Source organism: Zootermopsis nevadensis, unplaced genomic scaffold, assembly GCF_977971745.1.
Source record: "Zootermopsis nevadensis isolate Lab colony 2312 unplaced genomic scaffold, Znev_1.0 Znev_ptg000024l, whole genome shotgun sequence".
In the NCBI taxonomy this organism is placed as follows: Eukaryota; Metazoa; Arthropoda; class Insecta; order Blattodea; family Termopsidae; genus Zootermopsis; species Zootermopsis nevadensis.
In genome coordinates, this window is record NW_028259156.1 from 8275917 (window position 1) to 8294514 (window position 18598).

Here is an 18598-nt window from a genome sequence, read left to right on the forward strand (position 1 = left end):
GGTCGGATAACAGGAAAAAATACAAACAAAGAGTATCATAATTTGTACACTGCACGAAATAATATTATAATGATAAAATCTGTGAGGATATAGCACGAATGAGAAAGATGAAAAATACATACAAAGTTTGGAGGAAACCCTGATGGAAAGATATCTTTGGAAGTCCTGGACGTAGATGAAAGAATACTATTAAGAATGGAAATAGTAAGTTGAGATTTAAACTCGATTTGGACTGTGTGAATAAGTGGCGGCCACTTCTTAACATAGCAATACAATTTCAGGTTCCATAAGACACTGGAAAAATGACACGTTGATTTATTATCAGCACAGAGTTAATCTGGAACATTTATTGTGTTAATTAAAACAAGAAAAAAGCTTCATGATACATTATTAGTGTACAATATGACGATTTCTATTTTAGGTTTATAACAGAATATTACGAAATTAAGCTGACCTTACCTAAAGTGTAACACTAATTCGAGAGCCTGTAACTGGAAATATTTAGAATGGGGGAAAATATCTTTCAATAATATTACAACTCTCTTTATGTATAATTCAGAGCTATGGGTTTCAGACTGCTTAAGAATAAGACTTTGCGGGCCTTGTGAACTTTAAATGTGTGAGGCATAGTGCACCACACAGTGGAATATTCTTGAAAATTATCTTAAAGGTTAGTTTTATGATATTTATTTGTCTAATATTTCAAAAATGTAGGGCTAGTATTATAATCTGTGAAATTAACTGTTTTCAGTTATCCAAATTTACCACTTCTAATCCTAACTCAGGAAAATACCGATTGTGTGATTAATGTTGTCGTCTTAACTAAATTTGTGCAATTCTAAGTTAGGTCGATACCCAGTATTTCCAGACACTATATATTCTTTTGAATAATGTGTAACATTAATGGCGTAGTGTTTCTGGTTTTTCTAATAGGGATCTGCTGTACGAAAGGCAGATGGTAACTGGTCTCAAACCCACAAAGAAAAAACTGCAAGAGTGTGCAGCTCACCAAGCGTTTTATATAATATTCATGTCCTCATGGTAAACCCAGGGGCTTATTTATCTTCCTCGCATTTCTGAATGCCCAGTTGCCTTCACTAACTTGAGACCAGTTATTGTAAAGATATAACATTTCAGAGAATAAGTTATAGGATGAATATTAAATATAGACATAACTGTCGGACATATACACCGCCAGTCAATACGCTCGTTTTCCGTAAGGGTTTTTATTAAAATAAACTGTCATAATAAAGATGCATTATGTTCGCTGTGACAGTATTGCAAATACACATTTACATCGACAAGAAAGGATTTTAGGATCTCAGGGCGGTGAGTACGAAGTTGGCTGTCTTCTGGGTTCTGCCAGACTACACAGCGCTACAAGGAAATAATACAGTTTTTATGAAATGTCTCTGTTCCTGAATCTCGTAATTTCAACACAATTTAATGCACCGAAATAAGCACAGACTCAGTTATAACTTATAGACAAATTTAGATTATGAAAACGGAAAACACGCAGTAGAATATTTGGTGCCTCGGTGGCGTTTTATGAATTACACTTTTACTAAACAACGACAGAGCAGTGGCTTAAGAGGTCACTTTGTACACTGCAAGAATATCATGAAACATCGCAGAAACAGCATTGCGACAGGAACAGAAGAAGGTAGTTTAGGAGAAACAATTTTATATCATAAACTAAGTCCGTTTACGACTATTTCAGTTTCAAAAATTCAATTCCCTCCACATCATTTTCTTTCCATTCCGTTAAAGTTATTGCCAAGGTTCGAAACTGGGTCAGCAGGAAGAGGACAGCTGATGGTTTCCCCTCGAGGGACCCATAAACCACTCTTTAATCCGTAGAGCAAAACGGGAATAATCTATTCAACAGAGAAATGTTATCGATGGAAATATAACATCTGGTGCCAAAATAATGAAATTATTGATTATTTTGTGTCATTTTCTGCAAGTTTGTGTCTACATCTTTACATATTTTCTAAAATATTCATCACTGTTCGTGATAACCTCGCTTGTAATAGGTTGTCGGATTTTATATTCACAGACTTACGTAATAGACATAATGAATAGTGGTTTATGTCAGATAAGCAGTGAGGTCTCACTTGTTGGTCTGAGGCAGTTCTGCGTTGATGTACAATTGTAATGAAGTTTCAGGCCTCTTCAAATGAATGATTTTCCACTATTAGGATGATGGGCATAAGGGAGATAAAATGCATATAAAATTTTAGTCGGAAACCTAGTAGAAAGCAGACGAATTTGAAAACAGCCGTAGATGGATAATATTACAACAGAAACAGTTTGAGAGTTTGTGAACTGCATTCATGTGACCCAGGTTAAGGCGCCTGATCCGAAGACCTGACTATGAATAAAACCGATTTTCATGAAAGGGGGTAAATTTGTTAGCGACTGTTTATTTCTCAAGAAGGACTATTCTTCATGAAGTAAGTTAGTTACTGCTTTACAAATGAACGTCAGGCTTCGTTTTGTAAGAAATCTCTAAAGAAAGTTATATATTTCATCACTTTACATTACTGAACATCGTTTAGCAAATTGTATGTATTTAGGATTAGTAGTTATTTTAGGGTATTTTTTTTTATCGAATTAGGCCGACATTGTACGGATCAACAACGCCACATCTATTTCTGGGTTCAAATTACTCGCCCACGCTATCTGAGGTTATTTTGCATGCATTGAAACATATCACAGAATCGTTAGAGATATGAGAGTTTTAAAATCGCGAGACTTTCTGTTTCTCATTACGTTAATATTCTATCACGAATATTACTACAAATACAATTATGGCACACCTGATTTTATTCATAAAATCTGCTAACAAATTTTAATTACAGTCCTGAATTATGGAATAATTAATTTCAGTGTAGCGTTTTGACAGGAGCTACGTCAATGAGTAATTTCACAGAAAAGTTCAAAAAGTTTTAATTATAATCCCACCTACATTGCTACAGCTTTAAATTTCTGAGGCTAATGTAGAATGAAACCATCTATTCATTAGGGATTTTCATAAACTATTTCAAAAAACTATATGAATCGAATACAAAATGTAGATAATAAATGTAGTGGCATGTTTCAGTTGATCGCAAATAAAGTATTAATTCCATATAGCACAGTTGCCATCTGTGTCTAGTATTATCGTAATTAGTGATGCCCACATTTCTCGGATTATTTCACCACTGAAATAAACAGTGCCTGTTTGTACATGGTTTGAAATACATATTTACTGAATGTTACCACAGCTTTCTTAGAAATATTAATAAGTGTGTTTACGAACACACTGATGTCTAACAAAGTATATGGAACACAATCCGGCTTTAGAAACTTGTAATTGCTCAGCTGATCAATAAATTCCCCGAATTTATTTTTTGTAGCCCAATCTGAGCTACCATCAGCATCTCAAGAACTCCGTTTCGTAGGCAAATCTATTAATAGGAAACGTAGGTTACAGATCGTAATGAGTTATAGGCGTACTAAGTTTGGTGTTTATTTCTCCATGATCAGTCGTGTTATAGATTTTTTTTTTAAAAAATGCATGTGCGAATCTTCCAAACTGTAATGCATATTTTATTGATAGTCCTACATGTTATAATATTTTTCAGTCGTTTTTAGGAAGCCGTAAACAATGAGTGCCGAATAAGATCCTGAAAGTATACACAGTTGTTTGAATAATATGCGAATTAATACTCACGAGTGATTCTTGTCTTATATTATTTATATCCTCTCTTTTTGGTTTTGAAGATTGGTCTGCGCTGCCGACAACCTTATTTTACCTCTGCGGTTCTGGAATATTCTTTATACGGGTCGTTTTATTATTTAAATACACAGGCTTACAGTTAAACACGCGTTTCTTTCTGTAGAAATATCGATACTCGTTTTAGTGCCCTAACATTATGATAATAATCTGGTGGCTTCGTTTATGTCATGTAATTAATCATGTTAAATCCTATATTTGTTTAACTTTTTTCATATCCTAACCGGTATCTTGACATACTTCCTGTATCTACCGCTATGACCGCCAGTTTCTCCAAGGTTAAGGTTAGGTTAGGTTGGGATGGGTAGGGTTTAGTTGGGTTAGGTTAGGTTATGTTAGGTTGTGTTGTTCTTTCATCTTACCTCCTAACGGGTCTGTTACCTTTAAAATAATGAAGCGTGTCATAATGTGATTCGAATTGTTCTTTACATCCCCGCATTTGTAAATCAGAATTTAAGTCTGAAACAGTGAATTCTTTTGACAGTCGGTAGGAATTCTTGTACGGGTAACGAACAAGTTAAAATCGTAAATCTAGGTGAACAGAACTTGAATGAACCATAAGTAGCCTCTAATTGTTTTCCGTATTGTAATTTTACTCAATGTTTACATTTCTGTCCTTTACGTAATGCTTTATGTACAAAATCATGTATGTTTAAGGGGAATTATCATGAAGATGATTGTCTTGTGGTGTGAAGTCTGGTAGATGTTTAAGGATGTTTTAGATGTGCTTTATGCCTCCCACTCTGATGGTAGAGGTAGCAAACACCTCTGAAACGTTGGTAAATTGCTACGAGACTACGCGGCACAACATTCAGAAGACATTTATTTACATACTTACCGCCACAAGAACCTTAAATATCTCCAGAGGTAATCATGTTTTTAACAAAATATATGTCTACGTTGTCACAAATGCTGATTTTTTTCAAAATCATTTTTTGAGTGGAAACAACGTAGGCAATTTTAATTTATTAGGTTTGTAAAAGAATTGTCAAAATAGTTTCTGTTACGCAGGGAAATTTTATGTTTTGTCGACTTGTGTTTACAAAGTTTCTTCGTATGTAACGTTGAATACCGTGGACCCGATCTTGTTCAAAACAGGACTGGAGCTAACTCGGGGCTTTCAGAGACAGATAAGTACTAACAGAAGTAGTGTTTGTAAGTGTGCTTCATGTGCTACGCAGTTAATCGCTTTGGCTCAACTGTACCGGAAGTAATATACCCTATATTGGTCCCTTGTACTGCTTGAAAAGTATCGTGGGTAGTCCAAAGCAGTGACACAGCCACCAGCGGTTTGTGAATGAAGATTTCTGCACTGGCTGCAACAAGAACAATAATTACTTTCAAAATCTCAGAAAATAAAACTGTGCAACAGGCAAAACATTCTTAATTAAAGCTTGCACGTAGCTGCAATGAGACCGGAAGACATTACAGAATTAAATTAAATTGTATACACGAATTAGAGCCACAAATTGAGGAAAGCGAGGAGAAAGGAATGTGATGCGTCTCTTAACATTTCTTCCACCTTAATATCTGGTTTACCTTCACAATGGTACACCTCGTCTCCGCAAACGAGGCTCTGGAAACCGAGTTAAGGCAGAACTGACAGACATCACATCTTTACGGAAGTGTCAGTATCATTTTAATACATTTATTCTTGACATTTTATTAGTATCATTTATTCAACTCAATTCTTTATTTTAGTGTGCAGCATCAACAGCCAATTGGCCGATTTATGTCCACAGTATAATGTAACGAGTCTAGAATTACATTTATGTAGAATACACAGTCATCATAACTTTATTTTATTGTTTACCTTCCTGCGTACATGAGCCGGGATAGCTCAGTCAGTATAGTGACTAGCTACGGGCTGGACGACCGGGTTCGTTCCCCGACGGAGGCAGAGGATTTTTCCTCTGGCCTCTGCGTCCAGACCGGCTCTGGGGCCCACCCAGCCTCCTCTACAATGGGTACCGGAGTCCTTTCCCGGGGGTAAAGCCGGCCGGGGCGTGATGCTGACCACTCACCCCAATCTAGTGCCGAGGTCAAGGAAGAGAGGAGCTATACCTCCACTCACCCCAAACGCCTACATGGCGTACAGCGGGACAAACTTTACTTTTTACCTTCCTGCGTACATGTTTTGGTAAACTTGCACTGTCATTACGACAGTGTACCGTATATAATCCTCGACTTGCGCCTGACATTTGAGTACTTCCGAAAGCAATGATCCAAGCACATAAAGAATATTACTATGTATACATTTTACGTAGTATTTTAATGTGTATTATTGTAAAACAAGAAGGTTTTATTTGGTATTATTTATCGTTTTATTGACATGACAAAAGCTCAAGTACCTGAAGCCGTAAGATTCGTGATAAAACTGTCCAAAAGCCATCGATTACAAAAAAAAATATAGAACTTTGTAGGGATATTTGGCTTGTTAATGATGAAACTTCACCAAAACTGTTTGTAGTTCCTTAATGTAATTCTTTACACACTGGTACTCTACACACCACTGAAATACCAAAGTGCTGTACGACAGATTATCAGATGATACATACTTTTTCTGTGCGCTATGCGATAAGTGACGAGCCACCGCAGCCAGATATGTGTTGTTGTATGTGGTTATACATCATAACCATACTACACATTTATATATCGATTATTTTTATGTATGTTTAAAATTACATAGATTTTCGCTTCTTTGAACCTTTGAATTTGTAGCTCTGACAACTGGAGATTACTGTCAGATAACTATTCAGTTGTTTAATATTTATTTTATTATTGATTAATAAATATTAATAAGCCCTATGCCCAATGAAGGCTTTCCATCTTTTCGAAAAGCATTACAGTTGTCATCTTCGGGGCGAATATTTATTGGGGTGCTAAAATTCTGTTGGAAACATCTGGCTGTAGAGTTTGGTGGGAGGTGAAGGACATGTTTTGAGGAACAGACGAGCGGACTTTTATCCAATACAGAACCACAAACTGATTGAGTAAAACGGATGTCAAATAATATTTGATCTAATTGTTAATTCATAATTAATTTTAGCCCCTCTCTAGGGGCAGGATAACCACTACATCTGATCAGATTAGAGAAAAGTTTTACGGTGTCTTGGGAGAAAATCATTTCATCGGATTAAACTTTACTTACATCGAGTCTTAGCAATGTGTAGCAATGTGTACGGTGCAAACAGTAAGTTTTTTGCAATGAAAATGGCGATGCCATGTTTAGATATATAATTTATCGTATTATATGGCGAAGTAGAATTAAAAGTAGTCATTTTACTTCAGTTAAATCTAAAATTTCAGGGATTTGAAGCATGTAAACAAAATGTTAATTTCGAAATTGTATTTTAGCGGGAACAAGGTAGGTCTCTTTTTGCCATATCCAGAGAAGGTGATCGTGTTACCTTTTGTTTTTTGTACTGACTTGCTCAGTTGCGTCAATGATCATGTAAGCATGTGATTTAATGTGACAACTGAGGTGATATATATGCGTACGTTATCCATTTCAATCCCCTAGCGCTTTGTATGTGTCATGTTGCAAATCTAACGTTGCCCTCGGGAACCAATTATATTTCACACCTTCGAAGCCCAAGTTGTAATGGCATTGCAATTCTGTAAAGTTTATCCTCGCGCGTACATACACAGGGCGCTGTGTCTCATTTCCTGAGACTTGCACTGCGCTCTGCGAACGCCCCCTTCTCCCAAGAATCCGCCTTTCAAAATACTCGCACATATTTGCCCATAAGGCGCCTTGTAGCTCTTTACTTGGTATAACACTTGAAAGTGGCAATTTCTGTAATGAAGAAAGAACAGGTGTTTAGCGAAACAATGGTCTCAAGATTTATAGACTAGTCTGTTCACGCCTTTCTGTTATGTAGGACAGCTCCATAATCTTCAAGAGAACTGAATCTGTTACACAGACGCTCAATAAAATTGTCCCATCGGAATCTGTTTTTAAATTACAGCGCATTAGTTGGCATAGTTACACGCAACTATCACTTAGAGGCTTCTGGCAGGAACTGCATTACTCACCGCCAAGTGTTACAAGACTTTCCCGATACGAGTGAAGTACAGCTCCACAGAAACAATAAAGCAAACTTACCAGAAATACGTGATGTGCTGAAAATGGTGTCCCTGTAGATGCATATAATGTAACATTAAATTAGGTTGAAATTCACCGATTGGTCGCTTTGGCTGCAGACAATTTCGAGATACCATTCACTTGTTTCGTGGCGGTTTGGTAGCTTTTGTAGCGTGCATTCTAACCCAGCTCATATGTTTTCTTCTGTAAGCACGTGTCATTTTTAGCAGTGCGTCTGTTGAACAAGGGCACGATATAATTGTATCATCAAAATTTGCTTCAAAGTGCAACGGAAATTACCATCGACTCGGTATGTTGTGAAGAAAACAGAAATGTTTCTTTATTACAAAGATAGGACTGAAGATGGTGTCGGTATTTTCCTCCAATACGATGCTGTATGCCTAAAATTATACTCGTTGTCGTCGTACACATTTTAGCTTTCCTCTTATAACATGAAACATATAATATCACAAGATTATTTAACTTTTTCGCCACCAATCAAATTTACTGTTTTGTGACGTTATTACGACATTGGAATTTTTACTTTTCTGGTCATTAGAGACCATAGGCCTTGCGGTAGGCTGTCATATGCTGGAAGTAAATTACTGTGCAAAGTAGTACATCCCACACGTATGTAAACGTCTGTATACTGACAGCGATTTATGAGAAGATAGTACATCTTGTGGAACCACTTTTCAGTTTTTTTGAAGAGGGGATAAAGAAGTAGAACAGGAGAGAAACAAGGGAAAGTTTTCATCCTTAGTTTCAGTCGGACGTTGAGGAATGACGACGTTTATCCTTGTCATGTGTTTGCTGAATATTTTAAATATCTAAAAAGGTGTAGTTTATAGAAGTTATTTCGCCATTTCAGCGTCACGCACGTCAATGTAGGCGTTAGTATTCTTGTATCGTAAAAGCTACTTGTCTGAACGATTTTTAGCTTCAACGAGTGTTGGAATCTTTCTTATGCTGAAGCTTCAAATGCAGTCCACAGCTATTTAAATATATATATTAAACTTACTTATGTTTACAATAATAATACTTTTTATGCATAATTTTCTTTATCCTTTCGGTAATTTTTTTTATTTAAAACCCATTTTGAGCATCGTTAGTGCAGGCCTCTATCTGAAGTCTGAGTAACTAGAAATTATGAAGGAACTACAGATATATTTAATTAATTTATGTAATCATGGAAATTCTGTAGGACTAGTGTCTTAAACGTTCCTTGTACGACGTCTGGGTGGTTCATTTAAAAACAGGCGACTGTCGTTTCTGCTATAGGCGTTTTTGAATATCCGAAATGTTTAGTTTAGGAGGAGCATCAGTATCATATCCACGGCCACGCTATAAGCTACAGCGCAGGCCCACTGAGATGCGCGAGCAGGGTTTTAACGACTGGCCCCACCATTTTGACTCCGAGTATTACAAATTGAGTCCTCACGTAGTGTACGACTCAGAAAATACACAGGATTTTATATCTGCGTTTCACGTTTTACGCATTTTTGATACACTAGGCGATTTGCGTTAACGCAGCCTCCGCGTAACTATACATATATTAAAAGAACTTACTTGGAAATTTTAGACATTTATTCCTGCGAAATGAGGGATTATTTATAAGAAAATTTATTTCAGTTGATTTTCCTCTTGGGGAAACAGTTAATAAGAACCAACATTGACGTAAACTTTATTAAATATTGAGTAACACAATTAGACATACATAAAAATTCATGTATTAATAACCTCGAGCAGTGCTACAACTGTCTTGTATTTTGCTTGTAATTTACATTGTAGGTCTGATAGCAGACACTACTTCATCCACCACCATCCACCGAACGTCTGTTGCAAAAATCAGGATAAAAATTGTTGATAGTCACATATCAATAAACTTCTACCACATCCACGTGAAAAGTGATTAAGCCGTTGAACTGGTAATAGAGCGTCGTTTAAGGGAATGTTTACATGTTGCTTTTGTATCAGCAAATTCATCTTGAAGCCACAAGCAAACTATACATTAAACCCATGTATTGACTAAAGGAATTATACCTTAGTATACGTACTGCAAATATATTGGAAAGCAGAAGACACGTTTAATTATGTGAAAATTATCGTTAATTTAATTTCGGTGTTCTTTTATTATTAATTGACTCATACTGACTTTGCTACGTCACAGACAACCACATGTATGTTAATACCAGGTATTTGGTATCTTACTCAATGAAATTCGTGCATTCCTAATTTGTAATCGTTAAATCCGTTCTAGAACAACTAGTTAATCTAAACCTTTAATCTTCTGTACAGAAGAGAGAGAAACCCTTGTTATTGGACCTGCACTAGAAACGGCTTTCTCTGTAGTCAGTGTGATTTTATTGTATACATTACGTCGTAGTGTTTCTTCACAAAGACACTGACAACTTTGAACGAGGTTCCAAGAACTAAATGCTTTCTAGGTCTGCGTTGTTCGTACTGTCACGAGAACAAATGAAATAACAGTCTATCTCTTAGGATTCTGATTCTCATTGACTCAGATGAATTGTTTACGTATAATAATAGGATCCATTTACAAAAGAGCTTTCGCTGGGACCGGAGACATAACACGTGTTCGAGGGAAGACGTTTATATGTCACCGTTCTCCAATTTACTTTACTAATTATTTTATGGAACGAAGTATTCTTAATTAGGCCACTGTTATTACTTTGTTGTAGTGTACATTGAGAAGTGCGCAGTGATACCAAAATGCAAAACTTAGAAGATAAAGGAAATATTGAAACTTAGCTTACTAGTAATCTTATGGTTTTTGAGATGTTGTGCCGTGTAGTATCGTAGAAAATGATGACTTTTCTTAGGTGATCACCGCCTCCAGTCTCAGGGTAATGAGTGTTGATGGAGACAGTATTCAGTTCTGGAACGTCGGTCAGTTTCTACGAGACTGCATACCGCAACATCCCAGAAGACAGTGAACTTCATGCTTGACGCCATGACAGCCTGAAACGAAACTTCATGGCACTCATAAATTTATGATTAGGATGGAATAGGCGTATGTTTCTTGCATTTCCAGGGTTTCATACTTAGGATTTCAGCCAGGAAATCAGTGGCTTCGATGCTCCGTGGTTTATGGTCTTCTGCTGAATACTGGACGAGGTCAGCTTCATTCCACAAGCCCGCCCATTATCGTCTTAGCATTTCTAATTTAACGCCATACAACTTCTGTAGTTGAAGAATTCACAAAGAGGCATCTTTGTGTGGGTAACAGCCCTAAAGAAGTTTTCAGACCTGTGGCTCTCTAATAGTGGGATTATAAGGCCAAATCACATTATAATATGGATTTCTTTCCTCATTTGTCTGTGTTGTATCGTCTTCCGTAATTACTCAAAGAACCCATGAGTTGGGTAAAACAGCCCATACGTTGAGCCGTTCACCCGATGAACGCATCTACCACCACTTTAAAAGATCTCCCATACTCGGTCGATATTTTCCCAATGTCTAAAAGATAATTTATTTAGGAATTCATTCTATGGGCCAAACCCGCGGAAGTTATAGAATTATTACATGATATAATATTAATTATACTTAATTTAAACTAATGTACATAATCTCATGATATGGCATAACTCAATCAGTGCAATGACCCGCGCTCTTCACAATTTACATTGTCCCACAGCGAAAACCCTAAATCTTAATTTTAGAATAAATCTTACAGAAATTAGATATAAAAGTATGTACTACATTTAACATGTTCTGGATCACATCCCGTGTCGCACTGTCATGAACGCGGAAATGAATATTCGGTTTCTGTGTTTGTTAAGCAGCTGAGCTACTATCAGCTTCTAAAGAAGAGAGCATGTCCTTTATGGAGTTAAACTAATTACCCCCGATACTGATTTAGAGACGCACTCTTTCTTGAAATGACAGTGTTTGCTTAATGAGGAATTATTGTTGATGATGTTGAAATGTTGAATTCGCTTTCTGATATTGAACATTTACGTTCAATTTCCTTCTTTGCGTGTGCCCAAAAGCCCAGCGTCAAATGACCCTTTATTAAGCTATGATCAAGATCTACGAGGTCAAATTTATGTGCCTGAAATAAAAATAAAACTTTATGTAGAAACATTTTCAGTTGTTTTCCGTGTTTGGTAATTGCTGCTTTGTCCTTTTAATCTTGTTCTTAGGCATATGAATAAGGCGCTTGAAACTGTTGAATAAGCGTATCCCAATTCCTTCTCGAATCTTGTATGCACGTTGCTTTAAAAATTTACATTTTACCATAAAGAACACGCATTGTGTCTCCATTACAAAGATAGATTTGTTGGTGCTGTTTAAAGAAATAGTCGCTGTTTATTCTTAGATCATAGGACAATTTGTAAAGAGAAAAAGAAATACCCTGAGTTGGCCTGCTAGTTCAAAACAATATGTCCACTCACTGTTGCAGTTAATATTTTTATTCGAAACTTACTTTGGCGTCGGAACCAATTTGATCGCAGGCATAAAGGAAGGACGATCCGACATTGTCGTGTTTCTGACGGTCTATGCGCGATTCAGGCGCCCGGCATCAGATGGCAGCAGTATCGACGATGGGGCCGCGCCAGTTGCTGTCTCTCAGTGTAGTCGGGATCTCTGGAAAGTAAGCATCATTGCATGTACAGACGTGTTCGTTCAGACGGGTTCTCTTCATCTCTTTTACTCTCATCATTTATCCACCTATCCTCCCACCTTCTTGAACTGTCATCTGAAAATTATTGGTTTTTGAAAACAAAGACTGTATATGTGATGTTTCTCTGTCTAGTTGAACTTATCAGAAGTAAAAAGAATGTGTCAAAGTTTAAATGACTTCTTACATGTGTCTTCTGTGTGTAGTTAATATGAAACTTGTTACAAACTGAAAACTGTAAATTGAATAAATTATATGGTGTGTTAAAGTTAAGAACTAAGTTACGTTATATTATCATTGTTTAAAGTCGTAATAAAGTCTGCGTAATAAAAGTTTATAACACCATCCACGGTTGGATCAACTAAAGGCAACATATTACATTTTTTAGGACATGAAGAGTGATGAATATTGACGTAACTGAAACGACATGTTTTAAGATGATGAGTGTGTGAGATGTTGGGCTAAGGCAAGTTGTGATGAAGTGTCTAGCATAACGGACAACATGAGAAGACGTTGGAATATCACCAGGAACATTCGACTTTGTAGTCTGCTCGTGTTCGTTGGGGCGCTGTGCGGGATGCCAGTGGGTGAGCCACAAATTTCTTACTTTACATTAATACGCATCCTATTCAGAAAGTGTCAAACAGGTACACATTTTCTGTGTACCTAAACAAGTTGCAAGAATTGTACTGAGACATACTAATTTTTACATCATTGCAGACATTACTGAGTGCCGCTGTATTGAAATCTGATGCAACATTTTGAAAATCACCAAAACGAAATGAACAATCTGGTTTTGATATGTACCGCATTTGATTTGGCCGTACTTTGCTTAAAAGTAATATTGATTTAATTGTAGAATTAGCTTCATAACGGCGGTATGTTATGAAAATTATATAAGGTGATAACCCGCTTATATTTTAAAGAGTAAAAACTTCTTTTTGCGTGTCATTAAGTACCATTCACTATATAATTAAAAGTAACGTGTAGTGCTCTACTGATAATATCAAGTTTTGCATTTGTTGTTTTTGTAGGCGTATAGTCTAGTTTACGTGAAGCTAATAGAAGCTTTCCAAGAATTATGTAGGATCTATGGGATTTTAGAATAGCTTTTTGATGTAATACTGTGTTTAATTAATATAACAATACAAATTTCAAGAAACGTATTATGAAATGTTCCGAATTATGTCTATTTTACGGCAGATTTTTCAGCTTTGATGTTTAATAAATGAAAGTTGTGGAATTAAAATGCCCACACGAAATACGAATTTTCGGTTTAGTATTACAGCCATCCGTTACCGTCACCCTTTTTATATAAACATGTTTGAATAATGCCGTTGCAACAAATAATGTTGGATACGGAATGTTCTTGTTCATATTTCAGTTATCCACATTTGTTATTTGTGTTTCCGTTTTCCCCTCGTCGTATGTAGCTTAGCATTTTAATAAGAAACATACCATTCCTTGAATTTGTTTGTAGGGAAATCTTTTCATGTTTTTCCATCAGTTTTTCGTAACAATTTATTTTACATATCTTTTACCAGAACACCCACAAAATCAGTTATTTCGTCTCTGTTTGATTTCACTTTACAACCATTCAGACACGGAGATAAATAGAAATGAATTTATTTTATTAAGAACAGTACGAGCACTTACATCTGAGGTGATACACTGAGACAGTTAACAGCTGTGGTCAGTCAGAACATATTAGGACACCTGATTATTAACAACCACGAGTTTTTACATTGAAAACTCGAGAACGGAAATAAATACAGATGTTAAAATATCCCTATAGTTTCTCGTACTAATGGACCGACCACACGCAACCTTCTACAGTTTAGTTAAACTTTACTGAGCGACTTGTCACATTTTGCAGTGAATTACGTATTCTCAGAACGTTGACAAAAATTTGTGGAATTAGCGGAGTTTAATGCAAGTTTTGAAATGTTATTAAATTAAAGTTGAACTGTTACTGTGGACATTATATTGAAACTGTCTGACATAATGTGCAATATGACGTGTGATATGACATTACATGCGACTTATCCTTTGGACTTTCTCTTAGTGTATCACTAAACTGGCTTTAGTTACCGAGTGCTCGTAATGTGTATTAGACGCATCACTTTAAGCGCAATCAGGGTACATTGTACGAAATGGGTCTTGTGGAGGACGGTGTGTTTTGCACTGCCTGGAACACCCGTTACTGGAGTGTTTGTCCATTTACTCCAGCGGAAGTTAATCCATGAATGAGGAGAATCTTCTGAAGTTACCACCTGGGGAAGTACAGTACTGACGGTAGGCTAAAGAGAACAGCTTAAAACAGTTGAATACCCTTTACGTTAAATGCGCTGCATTAAACAGAATATGTGGATTATCTTAGCTAGTCGCGGGGTATTCATTAGGGTAGTTTCCATGTGGGAATATCAGGAATTTGTGTAATTAATTGGATTACGAATTTGTGTAATTGATTGCTATTTGCATGGGGTTTAGATGCTGAAATTCAAGTAGAAAATTGAAATGGGGGTTTTAGCAGAACATTTGCGAAAACTATACACGGACTTTAACGGTAAGGAGTCCTGGCAGAGTGAAATACTTTGAAAATTAAAGCTCTCTGTTGTGACCACGGCTTATGTTCTGTTATGTTCGTTATGTTATCTATTAGCTTCAGCACGTACAAGGGTTTTTAAAGCTCTTGAGAAATATTATACTGATTCATGGAAGTAATGCCCTTTTTTAGAGAAGCTCTTAGTCGCTCAGCTATTCAAGGTACTGATAAACGTTTAGGGAACTGGAAGGTTCATGACCGTGTTCACAAAAGTTCTTTACTGATGAATCAAGTCAATATCATCACATCCTCTTTTTTTGTCAGGATATGTGAAGGTGGCTGTAATCTGTGATTACCTCGTGCGTAAGCATTCTGTTGTGGTTTTGAAAATGAGTATCTCATCGTCACACAAAACAGTCTTATGCAAACAATTAGCAGTGCATGTAAACTATTCTGTACCGGTACAGTTAATGTATGCATTACAGTAACATGTTTCAGCCACATGTGGCCATCTTCAGGCTGAAACCAACATTAATTAGAAGCCACTGTAACTATTCGCTACGTAGCTTATTTGTTTGTGTCATAGGGTAATTATATTAACACCTGCACCGAATAAGGTAAAACAGTTTAAGATAATTAGAATGTAAAATGTGAAAAGAAAACACGGTTCCTGCATGTACATGAATTATTTAGACCCACAGCTAACTACTAGTGTAGCATTCGAAAGGTCCCGGGTTCCAATATAATGTCATCTGAAGACAGCTGTAGCGCTAACTCCCGAAACGTCATATTTTTAAAATATGCTTTAGGCATACTGTTCCCGTAATGAAGCAGCCATTGTCTCAAACCTTTTGGAGAAATACTGAACATGATGTTGCGACGAGGAATGAGATTATACTTAAATAACTTGGTTTTTAGCCCCTAACATGGACTAATTAAGTGTCTCCATGTTAGAGAACGAGATTTTCTGTCTGATGTATCCAGTTCGAATCCCATCCGAGTAATCGTGGTATTTGTCAGTTCTCCCTACCCGTTGTTGAAGTAGCATATAAAATATGCCAACACACTTCCTTTCAAATAAGTTTCCAATTCAGATTCCTTTCTGAACCTTTTTTCACTTTGTATAAAGGTCTGCAGTGAAATATGTCGGGTAATTAAAGTTTACCGATCGAACCACAGCTTTTATGACTGAGGTTTTCCTTGGCCTCTCCATAAAATTGCTGGGATTTTGCTTTCACTCAAAAGTGTCAGGACTCGCTTCCTGCCCTTTCAGTTCGTTCACTTAATCACTTCATCTATCAGATCCTCATCAACGTATTCTCATGACGTCATCTTCAAACCAGTGTAACTCAGCGACTGCCAATAGAAAGAAACTTCGAGACACTGAAAGGATTTTGGCTGCGATGTCACTGTATCAGTGTTTTTGTTTATGGCAACAGCGTATTATACTTCTTGCTATTCGATGGCGCCAATTTTGACATGGCTACTCTTAGGCTAATCTTCGTGTAAAGTAATTTTTACTGTAAGCGATGTTAGTGAGTTTAGTCTTTCGTCTAGAATTTCACCGCTACGAATAACGTTAGTCACGTATTTCATGTTCTTAATGGAAACAATGTTTCCCTGGTGAAAACCTCTTCGTTTCATGACCCTATTCGGTATGCTTATTGCTTTTGTTTTTAACTGTTAATGTGATTATTTTATTTTGTTCTTGTATGTTGGCCTGTTTCATTTTCCGCCCTTCACAGAAATTTGCTGTTGACAAACACTCTAATAAAAGTAATTGAATTATAAATATATTTTTTCGGGCCCATGCTTGATCGGGTCAAATGATTTTCTGTTCGGGCTGGCTAAAATTCTAAAATTTTGACCCGTGTGTACCCCTGCTGTGAAAGTTATGTCTGTAGCAACGCCCTATTTTTGATTGTTTCGACATGTTCGTGGTGGAACAGAAGTAAATTACGAAAACATCCAGTTAGGACTACTTTAGTCGCGTTTCTGCTCTGCTAACCGGTTTAGTAGTCGTCAGAATTAAGGATTAGGTTATTGGACATTAATTTTTTATAAATTCTATGTCCCAGTTGTAAGGAAACTGTTTTGGGATTTACAGTTTCCCAGTTTACCAAGTGTTAGTTTGTAATTTATTAGTGTGTTAAGAATATCAGACTAATCATTTAGTTATTTTCATTATTTTCCGCTGAGTTTTGATTGCGTTGTAGACAAAATGCTAAGAGCGATGATATGTACGTCAATAGGAAGAACACACGGTTAACGACGAAGTTTATAGGACAAAGTAATCATATAAAACTGCACGAGGTTTTATAGTTTGTTGTTCATATTTGCAGTTTTATAACGTTGAAATATGTGAAAAACTCTTTAACGTTGCCATGCTTTTTATAGAGGTTGACATTTCTTTCGGTACTAAATTTATTTTACGTTCTGCTTTCAAATACACATACAAATTTTACAGTCACTTAATTACATGTCGTAATCACATCCCTCTACTTTTTTATATTTCACATTATTTCTTTTCCTTCTAAAACTCCACATTTACAGCTGTCTGGTTTAAGTTAAATGTTTTTAGGATTGGTTACTTTGATTTCGTTTATATTAGTTTAGGTTGTGTTAATGTGGATTGGTTTGAATTTATTTAGGCTAATCTGGGAAAGGGACATTTTGACAACTGACAATTTCATGGTGCTCGGCGTCTGGTTCCCATACCTGCAAAATTTATACCAGACTACACGGCGCAACATCCCAGAAGACAGCAATCTACATTTAAATAGTTTTAATTTTGTCTGATATAGTTTATATGCATCAACTCGAATTTTTATAAATAATCTTACAAAAACCCGGTATTTATAATGTAAGCATATTAATCCAGATTAATTATAAATGTTATTATAGAAACTTTATATTTGTTTCAGGTCTATAAGGTTATGATGAGAATAGAATTTTTGAAATTTAGTCTTCGTCTTCATTTCACATAGGGTGTTGGATTCTTGAAATGTTTTAATTATTTGTGGCATAGGGAGACTTAGGTCTGAGCTTTCCGTTCCAGTGCAGCGCCAACAACTGTCAAATTGGTTGAAAGCCAGTAATTTGCTTGACGGGTGGTTCACATTCCTCAGCGAATTAGTGCTGTAGTCTGACGTTATCTGTTGTTGTTTGATAGGTTTGAAAACAGGAGGATAAGTTAGAAATTGAAGTTCTTGATGCAAAAACTATCAAGTCCAGACGATCCAATTTTGACAAAGTTTCAAGCGCCGAAACCATATCCTGTAAGCAAAAACACCAACCGTCTAGCTTGAAGAAAAACATTTTGAAGTTTTTATTGATAACACGTCTTGTTTCGAGGACCATCGGGATAATACGAAATCCGGAACGTGAATCATTTATTCGAAGAAATGATCCATGAACTGTTTTTACACCAAACATTGTCGTTTCCTGACAGTGGAATTACTTCTTGGTTTTGTTGTTTCATTTTACGCAAGAAATGTTTTCTCTTGAATTAATTATGGTCTGGCAGTTAATCCGTTAAAT

General features: G+C 36.3%; 1 protein-coding gene across 5 annotated transcripts in view; it reads left to right on the plus strand.

Moving 5' to 3' along the window:
- The first annotated feature begins 12411 nt into the window (after positions 1-12411).
- Positions 12412-18598, plus strand: part of LOC110827975 (uncharacterized) — a 289498-nt gene continuing 283311 nt past the window's right edge. Inside the window, exons 1-2 of one of the 5 annotated variants that reach the window (XM_087354845.1) lie at positions 12412-12486; positions 12902-13100. In XM_087354845.1, coding sequence (XP_087210971.1) covers positions 13016-13100 — 85 coding nt within the window. In that variant the 5' untranslated portion in view covers positions 12412-12486; positions 12902-13015. Of the gene's footprint in view, positions 13101-18598 lie in introns of all 5 variants that reach the window. The other 4 variants (XM_087354844.1, XM_087354847.1, XM_087354846.1 and 1 more) reach the window with 4 other exon arrangements.